Genomic DNA, 15,906 nt, shown 5'->3' with positions numbered 1-15,906 from the left:
GAAACGAAGTCTCGCGGGGCCCAAACTGCCGCGCGGGAGGCGAGCGCCGAACTACAACTCCCAGCAGGCTCCGCGGCTGTCCTAGCGTGGAATTTCCACGGTGTCCGGTAGTTGGCAAACTGTGCAGAGACGCGTTTTCCTGTCTCCGTTTTCAAGTAGCTTTTCCTTTCCCGCCTGTTTTTCCCTGGAAGAAATGTTTTTATTTAATAACCCTTTCTCAACTTCAAAACGCTTACCTGTGAAATTTATCTAGCCAGAAAACCCAACGAGCCCATCTTGATGTTTTTTTTCGTTAAATATTCCTTCTCAGGGGCCGCAGTGGCCGTCAGTCTGTACGAATGGTGCTCTCTGAAGTTGTGCAAGGAAATGGCTTCACCTCATTTTTAAACAAAAATCTGCCCATAATTGCACTCCTTTTATATTGCATGGTTTATATTACATTTGTGTGTGTGTGTGTGTACGTACTACATCTATGTAATACTATTCATATTACCCAAGTATAAATAACATTAGTACAGTGTGGACTAGAACAAGATACTTAGCACTTTCTATCAGAGATTACAAGTCAATTTTATCAAAACCTGTTTTTAAATTTTTAATGTGTTACGTGTTCACAATATTTAAGAGATAAATAAATACATATATTGAGATGAAGGATATACATCTTTCTGAGTGATGAATTTGTGGGGGGGGGGTTCCCCTTCTCTTTCCCTATTTATTTTTCTGTTTTTCTGCAATAAACATGTACTGCTTTGATTAAAATGTTATTTTTAACTTTTTTAAAGGTCTCTTGCAAGGGTTGACCCCAAGTAGATGCTGACCCTAAGGTCCTTGCTGATGTTAAGTGCCTATGGGACAATCTGCTTATCCTAGTGAGGCCAGGGCAGCTTCCTGTGACATGAACAAAGGAAATGAAGCTGGAGTTGAGACAGGAAGTCATAATATCTTGGGAAGCACCTCTCCCTAGAAAACCAAACCAACTTGTTTGGTAGACCTGTCAGTTTCACTTTGAGTTCTAAATGCTACTGATAATAAATGCCCAGTGAGAAAGAAGGACCTGCAGATGAAATTCCTGAAAACTTGTATCACACATTTACTGAGCAACTACTATATGACAGATACTGTGCTAGGTTAAGAATCCAAAATACTCAAATAAATAATCTCAGGAAAATATGATCATTACTATTTTGGAGGTAAATAAGGGACTGATACAGATTTTGTGGGGCCTAAATCTTATACAGTTACCAGGTGAGGGTGGAATCTTTAAGGAAAAGAATATAAAATAACAAATACAAAATTAGATACAGGCCTTGGAAGGAGCCTGTGCAAGGAAAAGTCCCTGAAGCTTAATCCACCTCTGAGGAAGAGACAAAATGCAGAGAAAATATTGGAGGAGGAGCACCCAGTCTCTGATTGAATCAGGGAGGTTTCACAGTAAGAAGGAATCTGACCTAAGAATGGAAGGAAGATGCCAGGTTGAAGTTCTGGAATCTTCCTCCAGGAAACCAATCCATTCATATGCGCAAACACAGCTGTGGAAGCTCCACCTCTCCCTGTGCACTGGAGAAGCTAAAGATTGTTCCTCAAGTTTCCAGAGAAAGAGGGAAGAGCCAGAGTCAGCCTGAGGAAGGAGAAGAATGTTCTTCTAGGGGATGGAGTGAGATTGCTACACACAGTCAGTACACACAGGCATGAATGAACACTTGAATAAATAAAGAGGAATTACCAAATGAATGGGTTCCGGTTTCCCTCACTAACCTGATCTCCCTCATAGTTCACACTTTATCCTGATGTGTGTATCTCCCAACTCACAGATTTTCACAAATTATCAAGAAAGAGCTCCAAAGAGGAGCCAAATAATCAAGGAGCAGCATCTGACCTTTCATGGCTTACACACCTGCGGCATGCCAGTATTCAGGAAGCCAAGTATCAAACACAAATCAAAAGGGATGTAGTACAAGCAGACAGTGTTTCCAGGGATGACTAATATTTCACCATTGTGTTGGTTAGAACATGCGATTGTTATAAAAGCAGCAGAAGGAGCCTACGATTTAAAGGAGCATCCCATTTGCTTCAAGATAGTGTGAAGGGAGGGATGGGGAGCAGTGGGTACAGGTATGGATGAAACAAGGTTGGTGTAAGTGGATAATTTTTGACGCTGGGTGACAGTGCATGCGATTTCCTTATACCATTTGCTCTACTTTTGTATACATTTGAAATTTTCTGTAATAAAACATTTTTTAAAAGGACATGCCAGAAGATTCTGCTCACCTCCCTTCACCCCTACAAGACTGATAATCTAATCAGGCTTCTTAAGTGTTGAGGCATCTTTCAGGTAAAGTCAAGATACTGCTTTCTCAGATGCTTCCTCTTTGCTGAATATTCCACACCCTTCTTTCACTTCATAGTGTACACAGGGCAATCAGTAGGTTAAAATATGAATAGGGGAATACGTTAGTCAACATTTATGTTTTCAATATAAGAAATCCCAATTTTCTTCTGTGTTTTGCCATGAAGATTAACCCTCATCTATGTGCCATGTCATCAGTGCATAGGCGCAGGGCAGGTGGAATCTCTGTTGTGGCCTGGAGACAAGAATATGAAATGTCACCGGCGAGCCTCCTGGCTCAGGAGTTGGATCTGTTGCTTACCAGCTGGGGGCTCTTGGCAAGTTACCTAACATGTATCTCCCATCGGTGGTGTGAAAAATAAAGAAGGATACAGAATCTAGTCAAAAGTCTGGTATTTAGCTGCACTCAGTTAATGCAAATGATTTCTTTTCTTGTCGGAACCTGCCTCCTGGCAGCAGCAACAGATAGGAATGGAAGCTGGTATGACTACCATCTATTTATAGCTGCTTTCCTAACAGCAGCGGGAGGCTGAGGAGGACAGGCTTCCGGGTATATTCTGGGTCTGGATAGGTTCCTTGGATTGGGGGATTTTTTTTTCTGCTTGCAAAAATACTAAATTATGAATTTATAAATGTATAAAATACATAGACAAGTAGAAACAATAAAATAAAAACTATCCATAATCCTTCCACTACAATAACCATGGTTAATGTTTTATGGTATATGATATATGGATACATACTTACATACATATATACAGATATATGCAGTTTTTTGTGAAAGTGAAATTGCATTCTATATAATCCATATATTGTTTGCTCACTGCTTTTCTCACTTAACAATATGTCAAAAACATTTTTCATATCATTAAAAGTTCAATTAAAAATGGCTGCCTAAATTGTACATAGCAATGTACAATTATTAATACTAGTTCAATAAATATTTTCATAAACCTTTGTATATATTCACAGTAAATGAAGGTAAGTTCTTGGAGGCAGGATGCTGGGTCAAAATATGCATATATTTGAAAGTATAAAATGTGAAGTCATGTTGCCCTTTAGAAATATTATATCAAGGTATAGCCCCAGAACATCATTCTTGTCTTCTTGGAAGTGGGGAGTGACCCTAACTCTTAAGTTTATGAATTTATTCATCAACTATATCTTGATGGCTTGCTGTCTCACTTTTTTGCCTCTCATGGACCCTCCCCAAGAATCCACTCCCCCAGCCAATCTTGGACACACCCCCTAAACCCAAACATTGCCAAGTTCCTGGCACCTGCTTCAGCTGCTGCCTAGAAAACTGAAACAGGAACCCTCTCCAAATGCGAGAGACCTTCCACTCAACCTCCCCAAAATCCTCGCTGCCAGCCAGTCACCAAGCCGCCTGTCCTCCTTTTCTTCCTGCCTCTATTTTGTGGCAGGAGCCACCATGGCCTGGAGTTCCCGTGGGAAAGCCCAGCTCGGGGGACTGCTCCTCTCTCTCCTGGGCTGGGTCTGCTCGTGTGTCACCACCGTCCTGCCCCAGTGGAAGACTCTCAATCTGGAACTGAACGAAATGGAGACCTGGATCATGGGGCTTTGGGAGGTCTGCGTGAATCAGGAGGAAGTTGCCACTGTGTGCAAGGCCTTTGAGTCCTTCTTGTCTCTGCCCAGGGAGCTCCAGGCATCCCGCATCCTCATGGTCGCCTCCCATGGGCTGGGACTACTGGGGCTTCTGCTCTCTGGCTTTGGGGCTGAATGCTCCCAGTTTCATGGGATCAGATGGGTATTTAAGATGCGGCTTTGTCTCCTGGGAGGAACTTTGGAGGCGTCAGCTTCGGCAACTACCCTCTTTCCAGTCTCCTGGGTGGCCTACGCCACCATCCAAGACTTCTGGGATGACAGCGTCCCTGAGATTGTGCCTCGGTGGGAGTTTGGAGATGCCCTCTACCTGGGCTGGGCTGCTGGAATTTTCCTGGCCCTTGGCGGGTCACTTCTCATCTTCTCGTCTTGCCTGGGGAAAGAAGATGTGCCTTCTCCACGGATGGCTGTTCCTACAGCCCCACCATCCTGTGCTCCAGCGGGGGAGTCTGACAGCTCGTTCTATCTAATGCCAAGACCTAGGAGCCTGGTCATCTAGGACTAGCGTCTGCCAAGGAGTCTCTGGAAAATGTCAGTACAATTTTTTCTCTTCCTTAGCCTTCATCACTCTATATTTGTTTGCCTCATTTTGCAGGGGATAGTTCCTGTCTCATTTGACTATCTTGGTAATATTCTAACCCTAATTTCAGAATGAAAAATCTAGGCACATGTGTCTAAAAACATGTTGATCTGATTTAGATTGCATTTGTATAAAATGCTTTTAAACTCATAACATGAATTATATGCTTGATTCTTTTATTACTAAGGAAAATGGATTACAAAGTGGCATCCATCCTAGAAAATCTAGTCTTCTGTGAATCCAGATAGAAAAGCTAAAGAATATGCCTTGGCAAGTGAAAGTGAATTATGGGCCTGGAACAGCACCTCAGGACAGGAAACCTTGTGTTTATTTCCAGCCTCGGGTGCACGATTTGAAAGGGTGCTTCACAATGTATCTTTGCTGTTTTGTAGATTTCTAGTACTCCAAAGGGAAGTCATACTCTTGTTTCTGCTATGTCGTGAGGCTATGTATGGTCTGCACTGTCTTCCCAACGTCATGGTAAGAAACAGTCAGTGTGAGTGGGTGTTAGGGTGACCAATTCTCCTGGTTTGCCCAGAACTGGGCATTTTCAGCACTGAATCTAGGAAGATCCCTGGCATGACTGGGTGCAAGGACTGCCCAAAGGGGCATATATGTGGAGAGAATTATCAGCTCCTCAGAGCTGGTAAGCATATGTCTTTTACTATATGCAAAATCACATTATAAATTTCTCAAATTTTAACCCAAATGTCAGAAGACCTACCCAGGCCATGGTACAAATGAAGTCCCTTTCACAACAGTGACCCAAGTTCCTTTGCTTGTCCCCCCTGCCTGACCACCCCACCCCACCGTCTTCCTCCAGCACTTCTGCCAGTCTTCCAGAAGAAGCCTCAGTCTTGGTCATAAAGCTGCCCATCAGCTGAAATTACCCTGCATATCCACCCTGTTCCTCTCACTACCATTTGTTCCCCACTCCCTTAATCGGTTGAAAAAGAATCACCATCGACCCCAACCCCGTTGACAATTCCCACAGGAGCACAACTAAGGGTGATGGTCCCTTTGCCAAGTTCAGAGGCACCTGGATTGCTTGCAGGACTGAGGAGCCCCATCTCCTTCACGTTGGTCTTGCCCTTCGCCCTGAGGCTATGTGGCTTGTGCTGAGATGTCTCTGGTTCTCAATTAAACAGCCCTGGCATGGCCCTGGCATCTCGAGACAGCCGCCACTCAAGCAAGAAGGTGCACGCACCAACACAAGAATATACAGGTTTGCCAGCAGAGCCCCAACCAGTTCCCATTTTTTTCTGAGGCAATGAGTCTGCCCAGGTGCAGCCTCGTCTTCAGCACCTTACTTACCTTCTCACCCAGAAGAGGGTCCTCTAGGAGCCTTAGTTTCTCCAGAAAGCTCCTTTCCTTTTTATGAGTGACTTTTGGGGGATGTCCACTTGACATACACAAATCCAAATGACTCTTAGGTATGTACATTTCTGAGTATAAGAAGACAGTTTGCATCAAATTTGGATTCTGGCCTTCTCTGGTTCCAGTGCTGATTGGATCAACAGCCCTTTAGTTTCAAATATCCTTAGGCCACTTTTCAATCAGGGGTGAGGCTCAAATATCCAAGAGTTATCCTGGGATTCCCTAGGATTTACAAGAAAGACCCGTTTCATCATTCACCCATCCGACCGTTTATTCACTCATTTAACAAATATTTATTGAGTATCTACAATGTGCCAGGCATTGTGCTAGCAACCAGGAATAAAATGATAAGACAAAATTTATCCCTACCCCTCCTATAGGGGTATAGGCGAATAGAGGAGACAAATATTAATGAGAAATCACTTACATGAATGCAAATTGTAACCGTGACGAACTTGACAAATTTGAAAGGTACATATCATGCAATTGGAGGAATTTAACCTAGTCAGGTGAAATGAGTGGGTACCCTAGGGAAATGATGACTGGCTGAAAAAGCTAAGGGCTGGCCAGCAGTTCTAGATGGAGAGAGACAAAAGCATAAGGCGAGGCTGGTAAAGTAGGAAGGAGCCAGGTCTTACAGGACGTGTAGGGCTCATAGGGCCTGGAGACTGTTGGCTCTGTGCTCAGGACCACGGGAAGCCAAGCATGTGGCCAGAACAGGCGCTCAGCCCCCAGCCGCCTGCAGCCGCAGCCTGCTCGCCCTTCCCTAACACCTTTTCCCCACCGCACAGTTGTGTGGGGTTTACAAGATTACAGCATGCTTTCACATCACTTGTGTGTTTTATTTAATGTATCTTGAGGGCTTTTTTAATTTTTTTTTTTGAGATTGGGAGGACAGATATTATTTGTTTTGCTAATGAGGAAATTAAGAAGTTAAGCAACATGACTTCAGTGAATGATTAACTGGCCAGGACTTGAATCTGGGGTTTTGACGTCGTAACAGCCTTTTGTCACCCCATCCTGCTGCTTCCTGGGAATGGGTTGCCGAGACAATCCACCAGACCAAAGGGAAAACTAGCAGCGAAGCGGAAGGAAAAACCAAAGACCTGCAAGAAAAATCGTGTGCTCTGTGCTTTTGTTGAGGTCTAAACAGGGTCTCTGTGGTCAGGTGGCTCACCTGCTCCTGCTGGTGGCTTGCAGCCCGCATCCTAATCCCACATGTGCAGGTGCTGTGATTCTGGCTTTCTCTGCAAAGAAACGAACACAAAGTAAGGGTTTAAGAGAAAATAGCCTGTCTTCCCAACTGTCCTGATAAAGGACACAAAGGCATCAAGAAAAAAAAGAAGTTAGGCAGGGACTGCTGATTGATTCTCAGTTAGCCAACAGCATGTCATCCCCAGAAGGGAATGTCACATGCATTCTGGCCAGAATCCACTTTTAGAGAAAGAGTCCGAGAAAGAAGATGCTTTTTACCTAAAACTACCACTGCTTTTATCTACCTGTTTTGTACAGAAAATAATGAGACATAAAAATAGAAGTAATTAAATCTTAGCTTCAACACAGCTTTTTCTCATACATTTGTGGCAAATTATTTCAACATTAAAAGCATCTCTTTGTTGTGGTTACACATGGGGAAATGTGTTGTCATATGTATTAGAAACAAAAAGGGACATCAATCAATCAGTGTTTCAAGTCAAAAGCTTTTATTATGTGCAAGGCATTGAAAGAAAAGAACTCAGCGACTCGCCAGATTTGATGCAGTTACAATTTGATGCGTTCAGTGCTACTGTCTTCTCCACCAGCCTTCCTTTGGATCGGAGCATTTCACGATCAGCAGAGAAAGCACTCCAGAAAGTCCCTATTAAAATACTCATCTGTTATCCTTCTGAACCTCTGAGACAGTTTCTGAGGGAAAAGTCCCATGGGTTAGACACATTTGGGGATGGGAGAGAAGTCAGAAATGGTTTCCTGGGCTTCTAGACAGGAGATGTGTCTTAGCCGCCAGGAGCCGGACAATACAAAATTCAGAGTTAGGAAAATGTTCGCAGTCACTGATCTCTAATAAGGAGCTGAGAGATGTTCCATTCTACTAATTGATGGATTTATTTTTTTAAGCCAGTTGTTCTTGCTACCTCATCCACATTTACAGGATGTGTATAGACTGTTTTGTCATCCAGAATTCTGACCAGAGCCTCAGAACCAAGTCCCATGGGTGATATATGCCTGTATTCTAAAGACAAGGGCTCACCACATTGTTAGTAAGAACTGACCAAACTGGTTGGCCTTCATACCCAACAGCCTACATAAGAGAACCCCGGGTTGGAGGCGGGGGAGGGGGGCAGGTATAGCTAAAGTGGTAGAGCGCATGCTTAACATGCACCAGGTCCCATGTTCAATCCCCAGTACCTCCTCCAAAAACAAAAACAAAAACAAACAAACAAAAAAAGGGAAGCACCTTCATGAAGAAGGATTCCTGGAAGGGAATTCATAACAGTTGGGAGCACTGTGATGTCTCTACCCTTCTCTGTGAGCAACGGGGTAGAGATGGACCTCAAGAGAACTACTCAGAGGTGGAGCTGTTCCCAGCAGGGAAGACCTGTATCTGAAACACACCCATCCCACCCCTGCTGAGCTGCAGAAAGCCCTGCGCTCTGGAGGCACAGAGAAGGGTGTCTGACCACAACTGGAGCAGCCTGCGGGGGAGCAGGCTGAGAGGGGCAGAGTGGCAGCACCTGACTTCTGCCTCTTACTGGGGCAAGGACAGTGAGCTTTCCATAGCCCAAATGGATGCTGGGGAAGGCAGTCTGGGTGGCACTGTCCCTGAGCATCGCTGGAAAGGGTAAGTGACTAGAGCAGGAGCTGAGAGGGGCTGTAAGAAGTCAGCCAGAAAGCCGTATCCTGGAATAATGTGGTTTTCTATAGGGTTCTCTGAAGAACCCATAAAATAGCCCACACAAGAGCTAGTAATTGGATTCTTGCCATAACAAAGAACATTTGAGAACCAAGAGAGAATTACAAACAAAATTAGCTGTTTCTTTAAAAAGGAAACAATGTCCATTGCCTTATTCTCCTAGAAACCCTCCTTTCCCAGGCTCTAGGGCAGCAGAAGTTAGGGGGGAGGTGGGGAACGGAGCAGGGCAGTGGAAGAGCATCCTGCAGCTCCTTTCTTACTGCTGGTCCCTGAACTTCAGATTGGGGCCTGAACCAAGGCCAGGGAGAAGCCCTGATGCAAATGGATGACAGTGAACTTTTGATCTAGATGCATTCAGACTCTATAATTCATGAACATTTTTATTTTAATACTCAAACATGACAAGAAAGCTCTGAAATCTTCCTGAGATGCTGAAAGGACATCTGAAAGATCATACTGGAAGGTAGCAGTGGAAACAAAAAGAAAGCTATTGACTCATCGTACTCTATCAAGCCCAGGCCGTCCAATAAAAAGATAAAAGAAAAAAATATATCTAGCACAAGGAAAGAATCAGATGGGAAATACTGTCGTGTTTCCATCCAGCGTAAGCCCTGATCCTTTCAACATCTCTCTCTCCCACTTAGATCGGCTAATATGAACACATCCACTGGTCAGAGTCCATGACCCCCTGGATATCTACATTATGCCCCAAGTGTTTAGTACCCACCTGGAGCACTACGCAGGCCAAGGACAAGCCTTACGATTCTTGCCCCAAGATGTGTTTCCCCATGAGAACTGAATTGGACGCTCTTTACACCCAGCCATTGCTGCATCTATGGCCTCCTTTAACCCTTAGGACCTAACTGCAGGGTTAAGGCTTTTCTTGTTTTAAAGACCAGGAAAGCAGGTTTAGCCAGTATTTGAACTCAGTTGTGTTACAGTCCAATGTCAATATTCTCTCCAGGAACCACATCCTCCTAAGAGACCTACTGATTCAGCAGTGATTTTTTAACAGGAAAGCTCCAGAACTGTGTGACTCAGGAATGTGAGACCTGGCTATTCCTTAAGCAGGGACAGTCAAGATGACTTAGTGAATGACCATGCTGCTTCCAGGTCATCATCAGTGGGGGTTCTGTCCTTACTGTTACAATCTGAGTGCTCATTTGGGAAGAGCATCTTTGGCATGAGTGGTACCTCCAGCCCGCTGTTAGGACTCTAGATAGAAAAGTGGTCATAGCTCCATCCATACAATTAACACCAGGACCAGCCCACATTTAATTTTCAAAGCTCACAACTGGCAGTTTCTGGGCACTTTTGTGCCAGCCTATCAGTCCCATCACCTACATTCTTTAGAAGGTTGTTAGCCCCTACTTCTACTCAAAGTTAATACTTCTGCTCATTGCTTATTATCACAATTTCTGGTCCTCTTCATTGCAGGAACATCCAGGCTTATTTTGAGAAGGGAATAGACCAGGTCTCTGCCCCATAGGATCCATTCACCTGTTTATAAATGGCCAACTAGCTACACAGCAAGGTGGCAGGGTCGTTGTAACTAGCCAACAACCTACTGAGCAACGCAGCAAACAAGAGTGCTTTAAAGGGAGGAGGACGTAAAAGTGCCCTTCAAAAATCACTTAAGCCACTTCCACTCTGACTTGTAGCAGATTAAAAGATCAGTTGAGTGTTCAACAACTTAGAAGAATGTGGAAAATTTCTGTAACGGTTCAGGGAAAAGCAATGTAGTGACCAAACAGCTGAGAAGGTGAGCTTACAAGCAAATTTTAAGTGTTTATGCTAATTAAAGGAAAGGTTAATTACACAGAAAACAAGATTTTTCTCCATCTCCATCAAAGTTGAGTTTAACATGAGGAGTGTGCCGAAGGTAAAACATATTAATTCAGAAAGCATAGAAGCCTGCAACCTATCATTGAAAGAGGTTACAGACCATGAAACCAGAGAATTCAGGGTGTTGAGGAAACTAACTGCAAAAGCCACTTCATTGGTAGGCGTAGTTCTGGGAATTCGTTCTCAGTTGTGGCCGTGTGTCCGTCAGAATCACCTGTGATGGGCCCAGCCCGGATCTAAGGAGTCAGGATCCACAGGGTCGAGGCCTGGGCAGCTGTGTTTTAAAGTGACGGCTGATTCTGGATTGATGGCCAGCGTCGGAACCACTGCTAACTCCAACTCTCTGAGCAATGAAAGCCGCTCTTTTTCCACTTGGTCCCTCTGCCTCTACTGAGAATTCTTTCTCAGTCAGCGGGCAAGGACCCACACATTAGGGGTGAGCTTTCCAATTTGGGAGTCCTTCCATCCACTGACACTTACATGTAATGCAACTAGAAATGAGATGACAAGCTATCAGCCACCACTAGGTGCTGCTCAAGAAGTGACTGCTGTCTGCTCTTACTTCATCCCCATCAAACCTCTCAACCCTGTAACCTGCCTTTTCCTTCTGAAGAAAAACTAAGGGGGAGGGAAGAGCGCGTGCTTAGCATGCACAAGGTGCTGGGTTCAATCCCTGGTATGGACTCCAAAAATAAGTAACTAAATAAACCTAATTACCACCCTTCTCACCAAGAAAAGCTAAAAAAAAAAAAAAAGAAAAAAGAAAAACTAACACGTGACATACTCACTGAGTCCAAAACTGAAAGTATGTATTTAAATGAAGCCACGCTACATTCCAAAGGTAAAACAAATACTTTTATTGCACATTTATAAAATCTGCATAGTTGTATCAAGTGTTCTTCCCTCCCACGATTCCCTCATTAATCTTAAAATTTGGTTAAAACACAATACCCAATCTGGAACTTTTAAAAAATGGTCAATGGGGGGATTTCTCTCTCTACATATACATATATATATATAGTTTTTTTTTCTTTTTACAAACCCACACCCCTTATTTTTTTTTAAAGCAAAAAAGGGGAGGGGCATCAAAACGTTCTCCTGGGCCAGCAGCAGCCTTAGATATGTATGTGTTTTTGACAATTTTCAGATGCTAGAAAATTTTACATAAATGGTTAAGCAAATATGAAAGCACTATCTTTTGTCAAGTTCCACGACGCTGCTCTTCTGTCTAAAGTCCGTAATGCTTTCCTTTCTTTCGCTCAGGACTGAGTATGAGGTTTTCTGGTTTATTCAAAAATATAGAATAAAAGAGAGAGAAGAAAGAAAGGAGAGGCAGCTTTGACTTTTCGGCATCTCGCTGCCACGTGACCTTACATTCGACCCACACGTGAACGGGCGGTGATTCATCAGCAACCCTTCTGTCATCTCCTGTCAAGAGCCAGGCAAGGTTTTCACTTCTCATCTCTGGACGTTAAGAATTTTTTTAATGCCATCTGTATTTGATAAAATAACTAGCTGCTATTCATCTGGCTCAGGTTCTGATGAATCACGCTTCAGTTCTGCTGTCAAAAATGTTTATGCCTGAAGGATAATTTAAAAAGTGGCAAGAGGCTTAGAAAAAGCCCAAGCCGTCTTACAGGTACATGAGGCATTTCAGGTCTTCTGGCATCAATCAATATCTTAATACACTGGTTTCTGCCTTTTCCAGTGAAATTGCTTTTATGATCCTGTACCTAAAAAGTGCAACTTTATTTTCAATTCTTCTTTACACACATAGCATGGTCGGGCTCTGGATCTGAATCTTAACTTTTTCACCTAATCCGTTTCTCAAAGTAAACACTGTGACAACAGACTTCTGTGCAACAGGCAGTCAACCAAAGACCAGGATGGGCCTTGGACACCTCGGGGCTTATTTCACGGTCACGGTTGAAACTCCTTGAATTGACTCCATGACGGCTGCAAACCGGCTGCAAAGGTCGTAGGGGGAATTGGGTCGAATAGTTGGAGGCTCCTTCAAGACAATGATTTCTGCAGAAGGGTCTAGAAGCCTGGGCAGAAATTCCCCTAAGCACAGCTGCAGATTTTCTGTGGAGGGAAAACAGATGGTTACTGTACAGCTGAAAAGATCTCTGAGTGAGGTGGGAGGGGATAAATTTGGGAGTTTGAGATTTACAAATGTTAGCCACTGTATCTAAAAATAGATTTTAAAACAAGTTTCTTATTGAACTATGTTCAATACCTTGTAATAACCTTTAATGGAAAAAAAAAAGAAAACTAATATATGTGTGTATATGCATGACTGGGACATTGTGCTGTGCACCAGAGACTGACACACTGTAACTGACTGTACCTCAATTAAAAAAAAAAAAAAAAAGATCTCTGAGTAAAAATGAGTAAGTCTGCTACACAGGAAAGCCTTCCATATAGCCATCACCCAACCTCAAAGGTCAAAGCACTACTGGCCAGCTGAGAACAAATGATGACTCCTTCAGGCCAAACCAGGAGCAAAGACCTATTTGCCAAATATAGCAAAGCTTTAGGTCACTGCTTTAAGTCATCTGACACATACAGTCACTTCATTATGGACAGATCTTCTAGTCAGTCATCCTTTTAAAAGCTGAGAAAGTGGTATGATACTCTGTACCATAAATATAATGCTGCTAGTTTCTTTCAAATAATTAAAACATACCAGTGTATACACGTGGCATTAAGTAAAGCCATATATCACACATGGTCTAAAGAAGAACTGAAGACATTAAACGGAAGTTGGTAGCTTGTAATTATTATAGTTTTTCAATAAATATTATAAACTTGAACACTTCGAAAAGTCAACAGAATATCTTTACATCTGTGAGAAACTAACAAAGAGGATTCATATTAGGATACATACCAACCTTCTATGTCTACCAAACTCACCTGAAAGTAACTAGTTTTAGGATTCCTCTCCAAAACACACAGATAATCCATTTACTAATTTATCAACCTTGAAGGCATCATAGTTAATAATAAGTTTACGTCTTGCAACTTCAAGTGACAGGAAAATCTAGTTATGGAACCATCAGGTAATTAAGCTCACAAACAGATTTGTATTTTTCAACTATAAAATTACTGGAGTTCAGTTACTGGCAGATGAAAAAGTAACAGAAGTCTGACATTCCTGCAGAGCAGTGGTTTATTCAAACAGGGCTGGCTGGCTGTCTGTGGAGGTGACAACAGCCACAGAGGCGGTAAGGGGTTCAGGCTCATGTTCCTTGCTTCAACAGAGCAGATTCACTTTTAACTCAACTTACATGCCTGGGGCTTCCAATCCCTTAATAAGGTTTGACAGTCATTGCTATAGAATAAAGTCCACTGTAATTTCTAGGATTCTCAGGAGCCTTAGAAATTCTTGCAAGTGGTAACACCCACACACCTGCAATATCTTGCCCAAGGTAAGAGCACCAGTGGTTCCTCATGATCTCAATGGCATCCAGGTCATCCTTGGAGATGTCGTTATTAATGATAAGGTGAATGCAGGGAATGATCAGCTCATTCATCACGTTGATGCCCTCAGTTACAGAGTGGTCATCATTTGTTTCAAAGAGAGAAGCTGCTCTGGCATTCAGCTCCTACAGATAAAAAGCAGAGTTAAAAAACCAAGCCTGAAAAAGAAGATAAATATCTATTTTAGAAGAATCTAAACAGATAGTTCCCAAACTTTCCTGTATACTGGAATTGCCTGGGGAATCTTTAAAAACTTCTCTCGCCCCTCCTCAGACACACGGATTTAACTGATATTCAGGTGACCTGGGCAATGGGATTTTTTTAGTGTCCCCAAGGAGATCCTGATGCAGCAAAGACGTCTCTGACCCACTGGCCTAGACGCACAAGTCAAGGTCATGCTCAACACCCACTCCTACCAAAAGCCCTAGTCAACGGTTCTCAATCTTCAGTGAATGTCAGAATCACCAGCAGAAAGCAAGCTGTGCCTGCAGTTCTCCCCAGAGGCTCAGCTCAGGTCACCACCATGTGAAAGCTCCTACTTAGGTGCTTCTGGCGCACCCCGGGGGTGGAGGAGCCGGAGATGAAAGAATCTAAATCCCTGCTGCCTCCCTGCGGAAGCTGAGCAGGACGGTCAGAATGTAATCCGTATTTGGTGATCTAAAAAATAAAAGCATGCCTCTAACAGAATTCAGATCCATCAAATCTACAGGTTCCCCTTTTCAGCTTAAAAATGCCTTGCTACATCTATAACTGATACAGGAATCCAAGTATAAATTAGAAAATGAAGCTCTTGAGATAAATATACATCATGACAATCTCCTCCACTTGCTATTAACCAGAGGCACCAGAGGCAGTGGCAGAAACGCTGGCCTCACTCCCCCGAGAAGGGCAATTGTGCCCGGCGTCAGGGAGGCCAAACGCAAGCACACGGTCAGAGGGCAAGCCTCCTCTGTAGTCTTCCGAAGGACAAGCACCTGTAGAAATCCCTGGGGAGGCAGACGGGCTAAGGGGCTGCCTTCCCACGTGGCGGCCGAACGCAAAGCAGGCCAGGACAGCTCTCCAGTGCTGTATGACAACAGTATTAGCAAAACTGCAGGACCAACCCTTATGGTTCATACCTTTTAAAAAAAAAAACTGGAATCTCTTCAGAAGTCACTAAGACTCTCATTTCCTAGCTTAGCAGGGAACACAGAAAACAACTGCATTCCTCTAACAAATTTTTATTATATGCTTAGTACCTGCCAGGCACCGAGAAAAACAGCTGAGTAAGAAGAGGCTCTGAGCTCAGGGAACTCACATCTAGGAGAGACGCCCCGTGATAAAAGCTACGGCGGATGCAGGCACACAGGAAGGGCACAGAACAGGGGTCGTGCTCATCCCAGCCTCTACCGGGAGTGGACGAATGACTGCAACTGAAATGACTGATGGCACAATCTGTTTCAATGTAAAACTACTCTTAAGAGTTTGGAAAAATCCAAAACCCCTTGGAGATGTATTTGTTTTTTGTTTTTTTTAATTCTTTTAAAAATTTATTATTGCATTATTTAATTGTTTTATTTTGGCAGAGGGGAGGGAATTAGGTTTTTTTTATTTTTAGAGGAGGTACTGGGACTGAGCCCCGGACCTTCTGCATGCTAAGCACGCATTCTACCACTTGAGCTATGTACCCTCCCCACGAGATATTTTTGTGTTTTAAGTTATATTTCTTCATGCCTACAAGGAGCAGAGGTAAACATA

General features: G+C 43.4%; 2 protein-coding genes across 7 annotated transcripts in view; one reads left to right on the top strand and one right to left on the bottom strand.

Annotated features, from left to right (window-relative positions):
* Nucleotides 1-3,782: 3,782 nt before the first annotated feature.
* CLDN25 (claudin 25) lies at nucleotides 3,783-4,472 on the top strand. Its single transcript, XM_006207804.1, has one exon. It carries the CDS (start codon nucleotides 3,783-3,785, stop codon nucleotides 4,470-4,472), a length of 690 nt encoding a protein of 229 aa, XP_006207866.1.
* Nucleotides 4,473-11,519: 7,047 nt separating this feature from the next.
* Nucleotides 11,520-15,906, bottom strand: part of USP28 (ubiquitin specific peptidase 28) — a 56,648-nt gene continuing 52,261 nt past the window's right edge. For 4 of the 6 annotated variants that reach the window (XM_031670497.2, XM_031670501.2, XM_031670498.2 and 1 more), the window contains 2 exons: nucleotides 14,099-14,294; nucleotides 12,340-12,771 (listed from right to left, as the gene is read on the bottom strand). In XM_031670497.2, the coding sequence (XP_031526357.1) occupies nucleotides 12,596-12,771; nucleotides 14,099-14,294 (372 nt within the window). In that variant the 3' untranslated portion in view covers nucleotides 12,340-12,595. Of the gene's footprint in view, nucleotides 12,772-14,098; nucleotides 14,295-15,906 lie in introns of all 6 variants that reach the window. The other 2 variants (XM_031670504.2, XM_031670505.2) reach the window with 1 other exon arrangement.

This window comes from Vicugna pacos, chromosome 33 (assembly GCF_048564905.1).
Source record: "Vicugna pacos chromosome 33, VicPac4, whole genome shotgun sequence".
NCBI classification, from domain to species: domain Eukaryota; kingdom Metazoa; phylum Chordata; class Mammalia; order Artiodactyla; family Camelidae; genus Vicugna; species Vicugna pacos.
The sequence above is the reverse complement of the archived record's forward strand: the minus strand, read 5'-3'. Positions and strand labels throughout refer to the sequence as shown.